The sequence below is a fragment of the Chelonoidis abingdonii genome, chromosome 6 (assembly GCF_003597395.2).
Source record: "Chelonoidis abingdonii isolate Lonesome George chromosome 6, CheloAbing_2.0, whole genome shotgun sequence".
NCBI classification, from domain to species: Eukaryota; Metazoa; Chordata; order Testudines; family Testudinidae; genus Chelonoidis; species Chelonoidis abingdonii.
The window spans coordinates 55,634,857-55,648,779 of record NC_133774.1 but is presented as its reverse complement, the minus strand read 5'-3'; the positions used below and the strand labels follow the sequence as shown (position 1 = coordinate 55,648,779).

At 41.2% G+C, this 13,923-nt stretch overlaps 1 protein-coding gene across 1 annotated transcript in view; it reads left to right on the top strand.

Moving 5' to 3' along the window:
- Window positions 1-809: 809 nt before the first annotated feature.
- EDIL3 (EGF like repeats and discoidin domains 3) overlaps window positions 810-13,923 on the top strand; it is a 436,701-nt gene continuing 423,587 nt past the window's right edge. Inside the window, exon 1 of the mRNA XM_075067055.1 lies at window positions 810-1,178. Within this exon, the coding sequence (XP_074923156.1) occupies window positions 1,112-1,178 (67 nt within the window). The 5' untranslated portion in view covers window positions 810-1,111. The remainder of the gene's footprint in view (window positions 1,179-13,923) is intronic.

Below are 13,923 nucleotides of genomic sequence, written 5' to 3'. Positions count from 1 at the left end.
GCCATCAGGATTGCGGTTGCCAGGGGCAGACTGGCACTGTCCATGCTGTTCTGTTGATGAACTTCACCTAGTGTGAGTTCTAAATTGCCAGGAGAGCACTTCCTCTCGTTTGGCCACTGTCCCATGGACCTCGGCCTCCACCACCCAATTTTATTGCAATGAAGCCTGCATTGCCACTGACTGCCTCCCAAGGGGCAGAGCCTTTCAGTCCCTGAGAACTTTTCATGTGCCCTGAACTCATCTAGAGAAGGAGCAGCAGGAAATCAGCAAATATTTGTTTCTCTTTGCACTTGCACAATCTAACAGTGACCCATTAAGAGGGAGAGGGGCACAGTTTTCCCCAGCACAAGGAGACCTTGGCAAGCTTTTACATGGGTGAGGATTTTCATTGCAAAGTTACCAAACACTGGCTGGGAAAATAAAACCCACCCAGACCAGCTACAAGAAACCACTACCTCCCTCCTGTTCCATAGCTGTCTTTCTTTCATTGAGTCCTCCAGCCCCTGGGGCTGCGGCAGGGCTCTTGGCGGAGGGTGGAGCAGGTGCCAAGGCGTGGCTGTGCTCATCTCTCTTTGTGTGTCGTCTTCTCGCTCTCTTCCAGCAGTAGGAGCCACTCCAGTGAAGGGACTAGGGGGAGGGGAGTGCGGAGGGGAGGGATCTTAGGTGGCTGTCCGCTCCGAGGCACGCCGCCTCTGTTTGTATACAGTGCGCTCTCCAGTCAGCAGGGCTCTGTCCTCTCTCCCTTCATTGTTCCCTTCCCGGCAGAAGCCCCTGCAGCAGCAGCCGCCGGAGGAGGCGGCTGTCAGGGGGAGCGCCACACACGCAGCCTGCTCCCGAGCGCATCGCCGGACCAGCCCCTGCTCTGCGAGCCGAGATGGACTTGCAGCGCTCAGACTGTGAGCTGCTCTGCCTGGTTCCGGGATCCTATTAGTAGGGGAAGAGGCAGAAGTCAGCCACCCGCCAAGAGATTAGCCTTATTCCAAGGAACCTCCAGGAAGAGGACATCTTCTCGCTGAGTCCCCTGGTGGAAGGATCCTCCCGCTCTTCCTCCTCCTTTCCAAACGAACCCCACTGCCTGGGCTTGCCCCTTGGGGGAGGAAAAAAGATCACCATGAGCCGCTTGCTGGTCGCTTGGCTTTTGCTCTGTTTGAGCCTCGGGGGGCCGCAAATCACCCAAGGTGAGGAGGGTCGTGAGGGCAGTGGGGAGGGTGGGGGTGTCCGTGGGGCCACGGGGAAGCCAAGTGATCCCAAAGTCAGAAGCGAAGTGCGCTGTGTGGAGTGAGAATTGACGCAGGCGATCTTGGGAGGCGGGCGGGGGGGGACGTGAACTATTGGAAGCTGTGAATAATCCAAAACTGACAACGTGGGTGTTTTTTAATATGTGTCTGTGTGTCGGATTAGGTTCCCTGGCCTCTGCACACATGTTCTGTTTAGTAACTGTGCTTAATTAGTAGGAAGGATTCGGTGGGAGTTTAAATATAATCCAGATGAGAGGTTGGGAAGATTTAATATCCACAGAGCTGTCCACTTCTTCCCCTTCATTTTTTAAGGATGTTAATTCGGTGCTGAAGATCCAGCAAAATGCTGAACAGTTTGCAAACACATTCAGGGCTTTAATACCGCTCTACTAATGAACGCCTGTGTCAATCTCCTTTTTGGCTGGCTCTCTAACTAGGACATTCTCCATCTGAAATGTGGGAATAAACCACACTCCTTAATCCGATGGGTTTTTAATTCATCCTCAGCGCTCCCATTGTAAAAGTTGCAGGAGTTCATCTTGTCAGGCTCTTAATGATCTAAGGATGCGAGAGGGGATAATAAAGTAACTAGGTGTTTGGGGTTTTTTTAATGCAAAGCCATTGAAGGCTTGGTCTGATCTTCATGGGAACGCCTCGGAGAGGAGGGATACTGGGAAATACGAAGCACTGCCTGTCGGTGTATTCAAGTTTGTAGCGACAGGGGAGGTTTGGTCCAAAATTTGAGGCGCTCTCTGTGGCAAATTAAAGCATCCTTTCTGTTCAGTTTTCAAAAGAGAGAGAAGGAGGCTAAAGGGTGTGAAAAAAGCTTCCCACTGTGCCGGCTTTGATTGAAATATCCCTATCTGGCTGCAGCCCCAAGGAAGAGTTCTCTCCGATCAGAAAAGGTGTCTGCCAGGCCATTTCCCCTGTACAGGGCTGGAGGGATTCGCCCAAAGCAGTTCTGAGCTGAGCCGAGCAGGGGCTGCGATCTGAAACTCCTCGTCACCCTCACCGCTGGGCTAGCCCACAGGAGTCGGGGGAGTCAGGCAATGTGCATGTGAGGCTCTCAGGTGCCTTTCCTAGTATAATGTTCGCAATCGGCAGCTTCCTCTAAGGTGATGATGTGAAACCCACTGTAGTTAGCTTCCCAGATGCAGAGGCATTTTTCTCCTACCAGCGATTACCCCCCCGCCCGCCACCACCACCGCACACACACTCGCACTGTCTCCGCACTTTGATTCTAAAGCAGTGAGACAAGGAGCGAGTGGGTGGCTGCGTGAACCAGACGCCTGCCTGTCCCATCGGTGTGGAGATGGGCAGCCCTTGCTTGAGTGGAGGCAGGGAAGGGTTGGATACAGCAATTGCAGCTGCCGCCCAGCCCAGTCCTGTTGTTGGGAGCTCTGGCCTGCGGTCGTTCACCCACACTCACTCACTTCCCCTGCCAATGCTGCTGCTGCTCCGTGAATCAGACCCCCACCCGAGTAACACGCACAGGGCATCAAACTCAGCAACTGCTAAGACTATGGCTAGCTCAGCAAAGGGCAGCTGGTGGTCGAGGCTGATTCTAGAATTGCTTTTCAAGTCCCCACAGAGAATGATCTGGCAGCTGCCCGCTCGCTAGTATCTAGTACTGTCTGTCTTTTAAGTGGAGGAACCGACAATGAAATGGTACTTTCCCCCACTTTCTTCTCTTACTGTAATTTAAAGCTTTCTGCGGGGTCATCATTGCAAATAGCTACCTGCGCAAGATGAGTTTCTCGTCAGATAGTCCCCAGCCTATAAACGCAGCGGCAACTTGCTACCAGTGTCGTTGCATCCAACCGATTTTTCTTTTCAGAGGCTAAATGGCCATTGGTAAGGGTTAATGCATTGAGATGCACTAAAAAAAGAAAGGCGATTTTGTCAGACTTGTATAGAGCTAGTATTAGCTGAACATGTGTCTTGCTAATTTCTTTAACATTTAGACTTGGCCCCTTTCATTAATCATTTTTATTTTAAAATTAAACCAATGCATCAGTCAAATTGAATATTTTATTAGCTCTTAAATTATTCATCGCTATGGGTTGCTCTCAAAATCCAATAAGGTTCATACAGTTGCAGCAAGCATGTGATAGCTTATGCAATCTGTCCTTGTACCTGCAATTTCTGCCTAAAGTCTTTTAAGAAAAAGGTATTATATCTGACAAAGTCTAGACATGTCTTAAATACTCTGCATTGGAATTGTACATGACTGCCTGGTATACATCTAAGCCTTTTTCTTCTAGTTACAGCAGGAGGATTTTTTTTTAAGCAACTGGAGGACTAAATGAGTATCATTATTTCTCTACAGAGCAACATACCTTGTAGAGACAGTTTGCCCATTTTTACATAATTAATTGAACTGTAATTGTTAAAGTAGAATATTTTCCAATTATTTTATAATGCAGTGATAAGAGCAAATTGTATTGAGTCTTCATAACATGGTAAAACTAAATAAAATTTTTCTTAAACGGATCTACTACACTAAGTTAATTTTGCTCTCTGGCATAACACCGTAATAAGCACTCTCAAAATTATGAGGGTTGTAAGAGTTACAATTACTTACAGTGCTTCCAAAAAGTTTTCAAACAGTCCCATACTTTTTCTATGCTTTGTTAAACTTCATCTTTCTCAATAAATATCAACTTTCACACTAAAAAAAAACTATGCAGTGGTGCCATTATTGCAGTGGTCAGCTCTGTGTTGTTTTGCCTTTGGGTCAATACCAGTTACAGATGGAAATTAAGTAATATGGGTAGTTAATGAGTTGTGCTGCTGGTCTACCATTACATCCTTCTATTCTTATAGCATGTGCTTGTTAATATACAGTTAGATTTCCTTGGAAATCATTTAACTGGTACACAAAAACAACTTATAATTTTTATATATGAGTTCTGAAAACTAAAGAGGGAGATCAAATTGTGATGCCAATTGCTATTAACTCATATTGTCTTTAAAAATGTATGTTTATGATAAGTTTTCTATGCAGCAGGTTTATACTTAACTAGCACAGTTGTTTAGTAAATCATTTATAATGCACAATAATAATGATGGAATAGTCTGGTCATCACAATAAAAAAACTGATTTTTCTTCCATTTTATTTTGTCCACTCTGGCTAATTTTTTAATATCATACGTACATTGGCACAGCGGTTAGATCTTCAGATACATGTTATTTGCAAATATATGTGGAAACTAGGCTATATATATATGTGGAGTGGCTTCCTGTAGCATTTAGTTTTCAAGAAGATGTGACTGAATTGTTTTGAAAGGGAGTTACTGGCTCTTTTGATATTTGTTTCTAAACCACAATAAAGGGTTTACATTTTTGTTGCTGCTGTTCTTTGGTGAACCTGAACAAAATAAATCTGATGTTGTGTCATTTATTGAACAGACAGCAGCCACAGTGAAGAAACGGATGATTTATGATGGCGTAAACATTATCTCTTGTCCATAGAAGCATTACAGGGATATCAGTTTGATTTGCACACTTTTTAGGAACTAATCAGAATTGAGTAGTCTTATGAAATCTTGTAAGCAAACTATTTCCTATAATGGTGACTAAAATTCTATGTCTATATTTTGAATGTCAAAGATCACAAATGAATGTAAATGATCTGAACACTTGAAATGCTCTATTTAAGCTTACTTTTTAAGTAACTTTAGAAACAGCTTTTAAGGTATGTCATTATGATCTTTTTGTGATGATTTTGTGTCCTTTTGTGAATTTCAGTAACATGTTGAAGAGATACATTATAGAAAAAAATTTCATATGTGATGTTTTCAATGTTTCATTGTCTCTTGTTGTGGATAAATCAAGATCGATTAAAAATTTAATAAATATTTAAGCAGAATGTTGATGAATGTCAGAAGAAAACTTTGAAGAAGACTTCATGGTACTGATATGTGTTGAGAATGGGCTGTTAATCAGATGCATCCTCACCAGTAGGTGTTAGAAGTGTCAGTGGAGATTATTTAGACAGATAGACATAAATCACTACCCAGAAATAAATCATGTGGTCAAACAGTTAATTAGACATCAGGACTACCTCATGGAGAAGGGTTGATTAGACACATCTTAACTTTACACTAATATTTAACAATTACTGTAATTATGTGGGTTTTTTTAAATCACATTTTCAAAAGGAACTTGCTCAGTAAATTCAACTCATGTGGTAGATCTTTTGTGGGAAATAGACACTGATCTGTGTAATGCCCCTGCATTGAAACAGTTTCTGTTCAGAGATTATGGGAAGCCTTTACACAAAGGCTTAGCAAACAGATGACGTTGGCATTGCCAAAAAAGTCAGCAAGCTTTTTTGTCTGTGTCTGGGGAGCCTGAGAAGATATATTTAAACCTCCAAGAAACTTTTTCAAAAGATGTTGCTTTTTCTCTGTTACAATACAAAAACATAATTTAATCCAGTGCTTGGAAGCTTCTCTAAAGCCTGCTGCTACAGCGGGAATGAGCAGTGTGGTGCAGCAGTGCTGAGAAACATCAGAGATAAATAGAAGAACATGATTGTTCAAATCTAACAACACTGGAAGACTGAAAACATCACAGAGACTTCTTAAGATTTTCCTGTTTTATGTCTCAGTGAACCTTTTGCATCTGTAGACAACATCCATTTCTCTACAAACAGCTGACAGCGTGACCTGGCATAGTGGTTTCTCACTGTTCTTTAACAGATTACCTTTGTATTCAAATTTGTTTTCAGTCCCAGCTGGTGTAGCCCTTAGCATATAACAGATGCAGCAGGGTGCAATAATGTAAGACTTTGGACAGTAGCAAATGTCAAGCCATGCATTGTTCCAATGGGGACTCCTCTTTTTTCTCAGAGTCCTTTTAAATAAAGTATCAGAGGGGTAGCTGTGTTAGTCTGGATCTGTAAAAGCAGCAGAGAATCCTGTGGCACCTTATAGACTAAAAATTGAATGATGTTTTATGTGAGGTTGTGTAACAAAGACAGCATTTTGCAGAAATGCTTACTGAAGTGCCCCTTTCTGCTGGTCTTGTAGCAACTAGCGCAGTTATCAGCCAGTTAAAATTCATGAGAGTTTAGTGCACTCTGAAAGTTGCTTCAAAGGTAAATCTCTTGCCATTAGGGGCCAGATTCTGATACCCTTCCTTACCTTGGAATAAGAAGCAAGCTTACTCCACAAATCGTCTTACTGACTTCATGGGAGCACTCGGAGAATAAAGTGCTACTGAATATGGGTAACAGCATCGGATTCTGGTTCTGAGGAATTTGTATTGAAATGATTACAATGGTCCAGAATAATTTACTTTAGAAAGATGCATGAGCTCTCTTACAAAGTCATTGGCCAGGTATAGGGTTGAGTTCTTTTACCACTTCTAATTTACTTACTGTTCATGCCTCTTTGAGAACAGCAAACTCAAACTTTTACAAGCTCAAGAGCCAAGAGTGGTAGTGAAATCTTAGAAGATGATCATAGGGCTTGATGTTGTACTGAGAGTCAGTTTTGGCACGTTTGAGATATGCTTGAGGCTTGGCTAGTTACAGTGTCAGACTGCACATGGAGGTTTGAGAGCATGGGATGAGCATCCAAACAATACTAAATTCTTTCAGCTTTAAAACTTCGTCCAAGAACTGGGGAGAGCAGAAGTAGGAGTCTAATTTTTTTCTGTCCAAAATCATCTGAGATACTGGAGAAGACTTGAACCAGAACAGATATTAAAGGGGCAAAGGGATCCTTCATGCTGCTCCAGTGGTGATAGAAGCCGTAAGCTGGTTTGGCTAGCAGCTGGGAGGGGGAGCCAGCACAGGGGAATCTTCAGGTGGTATACAACTGCCATAGCAATTTTTATACCGCGAATAGTGCAGAGGAGAAGCCAGGAAAAGAAGGCACTGAGTCCCAGTGTTACCCTGATGGTAGCATGATTCTTCAGTGCTGGTAAAGCAGCAATAGAACTGGCAGTTGCAAGGCTGAGGATATTTGAAATCTTGGTTTTTTGGGGAAGGAAATTATGTCTTTGTATGCATTTACACTGTGCATTGGGACCTCTGAATGCTACGGTAATATAAATAGTTAATAATTGTGATATATATCATGTTCTTTGCTTATAAAATAGTTCAGATTTAAAAAAGTGGAAAAATCAGACTGATCTTCAGTGGCTACAATCAAATTATTAGACACAATTAGAATATGTAATTACCTCAAAGCTGGTTATTATAGAATCTATTCAAAGTGGAATACATTATCATACAAAATCCTTATAAAAATGTATTAAAGCAGCTATAACCCATATACATTGTCTGTAGGTCAGATCCTCAGTTGATGTAATAGCAAATGGGTGAGATCATAGGGTACTAAACTTCATATTTCAAAACAATCAGTTATAGGAGCCAAAAACTGCATCAGAAGCAACAAAACTTCGAGGTTTCTTAGGTTTTCTTGAAACTCAAAAGCTAATGAACAGTGCCCCCTAAACTTCCCACCCCACCCCAAACTGCTTATTAAAATGTTTCTTCCGGGCTACAGCTTGTATGCCAAGAAGCATTTAGAAGTGCTTTTTTCACCACATAGGTAAAGAGTATCTCAGAATATGTGGTTTTAATGGAGATTGCACAGTCTTTAACTATAGCCTTGCTGTAATGCAAAAAGTAGGTCACAAAGTAGCTTTTAAAACTTTAAAAGCTTTCTTGCAACTTGGGCAGTACCCTTTTCCTGGTTTGAACGTAGTGCTTGGCTAGCGTCAGAGAATGGCATCTGATGGAAGGTAAGAAGTAGGCATACTAAGAGCTGTCTCTCTATGTAGGACTCAGTTGTGAGTAGAACTGGTTCAGAATTTTTCGATGAAAGCTTTATTTTATTTTATTTCATTTTAAGTTGAAACAGAAACTTTCTGCAGCAAGGTTTTGGATATGAAAGTGAGGGAGACAGATGCAAACCCTTCCCAGAGCAGCTGATAGCCCAGGAGTTAGGGCACTCATCTGCGATGCGGGAGACCTATGTGGCTGCTCTACCTCATCTGGAGCAGAGAATCTGCATCTTGCACATCCCACGGGGGTGCCCTAACCACCAGCCTATGAAGTCAGTTTTTTATCTCAGTCATGCCTGTTCCACTTTGTATAAATAATTAAATATTAATTGGGCAAGAAAGAGTGCAGTGACTCAACTGGGATGTGTGTGGCCCAGGTTCAAGTCCCTGCTCTGAATCAGGCACAACCTGGATCTGCCACAACCCAGGTGAGTGACCCCACCATTAGCCTATTAGCTACCTTGGGGTGGATGTATTTCTCCATTTGTGAAAAATTCCAGTAGGTCTGCACTTTGTACTGGCACAGAACAAAAACAAATTCTGAACCACTGAAATTTTTCAGTAAAAAGAATTCTTATTTTCTGGCCAGTTGTTTTTGTGCCAGGAGACTGACAAAAATCACTACAAAACTACTTTTTCTGTTATTGTCAAGGAGCTGCTTCAACCCTTTAAAATTAGGGAGAATTACTGTGGCAACTGGAAAATAAGTGATTTCTGCCCATTGATTACCTCAGTCCTTATACTTCCTCCATAGTGCAGCCACTATGGACAATATATTGGGATGATTTTGGAATAGAGTTTTATAAACCAAGTTTACATGAGCAAATTGAAAGTAAAAGATATCTTAAAACAGTTGTATTTTTCTGTGTCGCTGGTTATCATCTTTGACAGCATCTATCACAGTTTGATGTCATTACACACCTTCAGTCTCTTTAATCCAGGCTTTGGCTACTCTTTTATAGTTCCACAACTTGTGTTACTTTATCTCTCTACCATGTATTTTGTCTACAGATATTACACTTTTCAGATATTGCCATGTGTTCTGAAGTTCTCCTCTCTTACCTTTTGCTGCTTGTTCACCTCAAGCTTTCTCAGCAAGGCATTATTTATGTATTTATTATTTTCATAGCAGTCATTGCTGAAATTTCATTCTTTATGAAATTCACGAAGTCCAACATACTTAGGGAACTCACTGGCGGCCTGTTGTGGGATAAATCTGTTTTGTGGTGGAAGTCTGTTGGTGAGGAGCAACTAAAGCAACCCCAGAAACCAGCTGGATAAGAAAGAGGTGAGAGTAAACACTGAATAAAATGGATTCTTAGACCAACAACCAGCATCTAGTAAGAAGAATGGTGGCTCAGAAGTGACCTCTTCCTTGTGAGGCGTTTGGTATCCTCTACCAATGGAGGCAGAGATTTCAAACTCTAAAATAAAAATGCTAGTTCTCCCCTGCCTTGTACTGCTGTAGTCATTTACACCTGTGTGGCTCTGATTTGGTAGCATTTACACCTGCTTTTGTGCACTTTCTTTGCATATGTGTAAGTGACTGTGCAAGAAGAAAGGATCAGGTCTTTAGCACACGGTGTCTCCAGTTATCCAGTCCCCAGTGGCTCTGCCCCATTGGCCGTCCTGCCCAGCTAAGTGCTGGCTGACTCTGAAGCCTGTCCTGATAGGACACTTCAACTCTGGGCCAGATTAAGACACTTTCTCCTAATTTCTCTGAATGAGTAAAATAGCTCTTGCCACCCCAACCAATGAGGAAGTGGAGCTCTCCTTCCACTTCCAGCAGAGGAGGAAGACATGCACTCCTCCTAAATCCACTCATGTATTAACTTCAGGTTTAGCTAATTCCTAGTCAGGCACACTGATTTAAGACATCTGTTGGGTAGGCTTGATTCTAGCTGCAATCCTGGCCTGGCTATGGCAAAGTACCCAGGGTGTTCCCTGGTCTCTCCCACAGTTCTCTTCTTGGGCCATGTTTGGATTTACAGTTTCTGAAGCCAACCCACTCATACAGTGCAGTCTTCTCACAGCCCAACCCTGCAGAGTTTGTGGAATAGCTGCTAGGTGTGATGTCAACCAGCTAGCCTGATGCTTGAAAAATGAAAACAAAAATGTTTTTGGTAAGACGTTTAAGAAAACTTCTACATTTCTGAGGTTCATAAGAGAGGAATCCCTGCCTCCTTCCCCCCCCCCCCACACACATTTTCCCTCCTCCCCTTTTTCAGTGCTTTTGGTTTTCCAACAAATAACAGTGGAGGGGAGAGGATTAAAAAGTTCCAATGGAAAACTTTCCTTTAGGAAAAACCCATTTTCTGTTCTCTTTCTCTCTCCCCCCGCTCCCAAAACCAACCAACCAAAAATCCAATTGAACACTTCCAGCTGGATCTACCTGTAACCAATTACCTGCCCCTGCTTGGGCAGGGCTGAGCTCCTATGCAGGAGTGACATCCCCTCCTCCAGTGGGAGAAGGCTACTACCAAGCAGTTTTGTGGTGAGATTTTCTGCCACCTGTCTAATCAATCAGGGCTCTGGAGGTTGTAGAGGGTAGCTCTTCACCTCTGCCTGCTTGGATTCGAGTGTCAGGTCTGGCCCTTCAAAGCACTACTGTGCCGCATGGGGTGAGGGTTTCAGCTGCATGCTGAGGTCTATCAATATTTTGTTATTTAAATGGGTATATCTTCCAAAAAGGATATGCAGTATTTCTCAAAATCTAGAAACAATGATATCTGAAGATCAAGAGATTAATTCAATAGATATATGCCTGATGTTAAAAGAACTGCTAAGGAAAATCCGATGGTTGTATCTGCTATGTTAGGAGTTATGATGCCAGACCTCTTTGTTAGTATCACAGTTACCGCTGTGGAAGGGTCAAGAGCTGCTCCCTGTTAGTGTGAAGCATCTCCTCAAACAGCATGAAAACTATGATCATTGTGATCTCATAATTATACTTACTCCCAAATGTAATCCATTCCAGACATCTTAGAAACAGATGACCTATTGTGAAATTTCTGGATCAGCATTTTGGAATCACTATTTCAGGTAAAATGTTGGCTAATGTTCTCATCTTATGACTGTGTGTGTATTAGATTCTCTTTTCTCTTTCATTTCCAAACTGACGAGCTGTAAGTGCCTTTAAAATGCATATTGCAAATGGTCACAATATGTTTACAGCAAGGTATAGATGTTTATCACAGTTGGAATAATTTTAAAAAGCCTTAGGTGTAGAGAGACAGCACAACTTTTCTGTAGAAAAAATTATATTCAAAAGGGATATAATTTTGTTCTCTATTTTGCTGCTAAGAATATAGCACAGAAATTGCTGGAGGATTAGACTTATTACACCTGTTCTTTGAGGAAGAAAGAACGTGACTTGCTAAAAGATTTTAAGAAACATACTGCACCGAGTTGTAATCTATTCTGTAAATGACTTTATGAAAGGTATTTTAAGTGGATTTAATGAAATACTAATGTTGGGCCCTGGTCACACATGACTGAATAGGGGAGTAATTGCACCTGGAGCTGGCTGAATGCATAGGGCAGGGTGGAGATCATACTGCATCTTATAAAAAGCTGACATACGATGCATCCGCTCTACCCCATGGAAGTGAGGTAAGGAGGAATTGCACCTTGAAGGTGTATGTCTGGGGCATATTCCCAGTGCTCTTTTTGGGGCAATGCCTCTATGTGTTGCTCCATGCTCCGGGTAGAGTTTAAAGGCTCCATCTAGTCCTTTTATTAATAGCAATAGAAATACATTCTGTCTGGGGGAAAAGCTAAATAAATGAGACTTTTTTTCTATCCAATATTTCACATGGATTTTGGGGTGACTATTTAATTCCCAGGGAAACTTGAAAGTACAGGCACAAGAGAGGAGATTCAGAATACAGGGATTTCATGTGACATATTAACAAAATAAATCAAGATGACTGACAGGATGGTTATGGAGGAAACAGCGGGCTACCTGCATACTTATTTCATAATTCAAAGACCAAAAAACTCTATGCCAGCACTGCCTGGATGGGAGATGACTGTATTTATCATAGATATCCCTGAAATACCTATAGAAAAATGGGGACTTCTTATTGACCACTTAGCATTTGTAGCCCACAGTTGCCATAGTTTCATAGCTGTAATAGGGATTTGGGAAAACATAGTGTTCTTGTCATTCTTCTTTGTTTTTGACCTTTTGTCTTTTCAGATCTATGCTGCTGCTGAGGTCCTATTTTCATTTGTTTTGTTTTCTTAGGAACTCTTTTTTCCTTGCCTTTGAAGAGCTCTCAGTACAATCCTCTATTTCATGAATTGAAAGCTTTCAAATAGTCTTGAAAATTATTGGTGTTGTATAGCCTAATGGACAAGTACTAAGATCAACTGCAATCATAGTACAATTAGACCAGGAACTATATTCAGAACACCCTACTGTGTCAAGCTTGGTGTGTGGTTTGAAGGTGTTTTCACAGTAACAGTTTATAATGTATGGTAAGCCAGTGCTTATTTTCCTGTGGGATGCTATTTTATCCACCGTTAATGGTTCACTAGCTCTAGGTTGACCCCTGTAATTTCAAGACTTCAATTCATGGAATAAAAAGCACAAAATCCCAGAGTATTTTGATCAAAAGGATGGCTTGATGTTGAATGTAAGCTATTTTTAAAGTAACTCTTTTAAGTGTAATGACTTTGTTTCATGTGTCCTGGTTTTAATAAACAAAGAGGCATTACTTTGCAAACACTGCAGAAATTACAAAACCAAAACAATATAAAACTATCTACAGTATTACAAAAGCAGTCATTTGATGAACAAAATCCTTCCTGCGCATTGCGAACTGCATATTGTGCAAATTAGGAATGTGCAATTGCTCTTTTTTCACATAATTTAAGATTTTATGATTGTATAGAATCATGGATTCTGGGGCACAAATGTAGACACTGGGATAAGATGTTTCTGAAAATTTGGTTCTGAAGTTAACTTTTCAGATTTGGTCTGGGTTTTTGTCACGCAAACCAAAACCTGAATATATAAAATTAGGCACCTTAGTCCTAAACCACAACAAACTATGCGGTGCAAGATGGGGTGCTCTAATCTATATTTGCTAAGTAAGAGACCTGGGTTTTGGAGCTGAGAGTGATCAGCTCCTGAGAAAATACGGTGAATTTTATTTAGGTGTTTACATACAGTTTCCAAAAAGGCAATGGGAGCTATGGACAATATGGCCTTTTTGGAAAATAAACAAAAATTGTGGCAAAATTATGAACTTTGCCAAAGGAAGACATTCAGAGTAAAGATAGGGGTTTTTTTTCTTCCAAAGTAAAACAATGCAGTAACTAACAGAAGTGTTTTGCTATCCACCTCTCTTTTAAAAAAAAGAAAAAACGCATTACAAGTGTGAGAGATTAAATATAACGTGTTCAGAGCCACCATGTTGTTCCATTTTACTTTTTCATTCTGTGCATTCCTTTGTTCGGATTTCACTTTGGATCCATTATTAGAGCCAGATGAATACTGCAAAACTTTTGCAAGTGTATTATTTCACATTTTATAATGTGAATAAACTTGATCTGATAGCCTTCATGCTTCCCCCTCTCCTCCTTTCTAGGTGAAATTGACCCCATATGGAAGGTCAGCCCAAAGGTTCATGTCTTGTGTAAACCCTGCTGTGACTACTTGAAACTGGATATATATATATATATAGCTTTGTACTGTTAGCCATTTCTGCATAAGGCTGAATTTCATTCTTTGTGAATGTTAGCAATGAAACTTCACTCGCACAAATGCTAGTAGAATGCAAATCTACAACCGCAGCCACATATCAAAAAAGAGTTAAGTGTTTAAGATCAGCTGCAGTGTAAATCTGCTATTTTTCTTCATTTTCATGTTTGCTG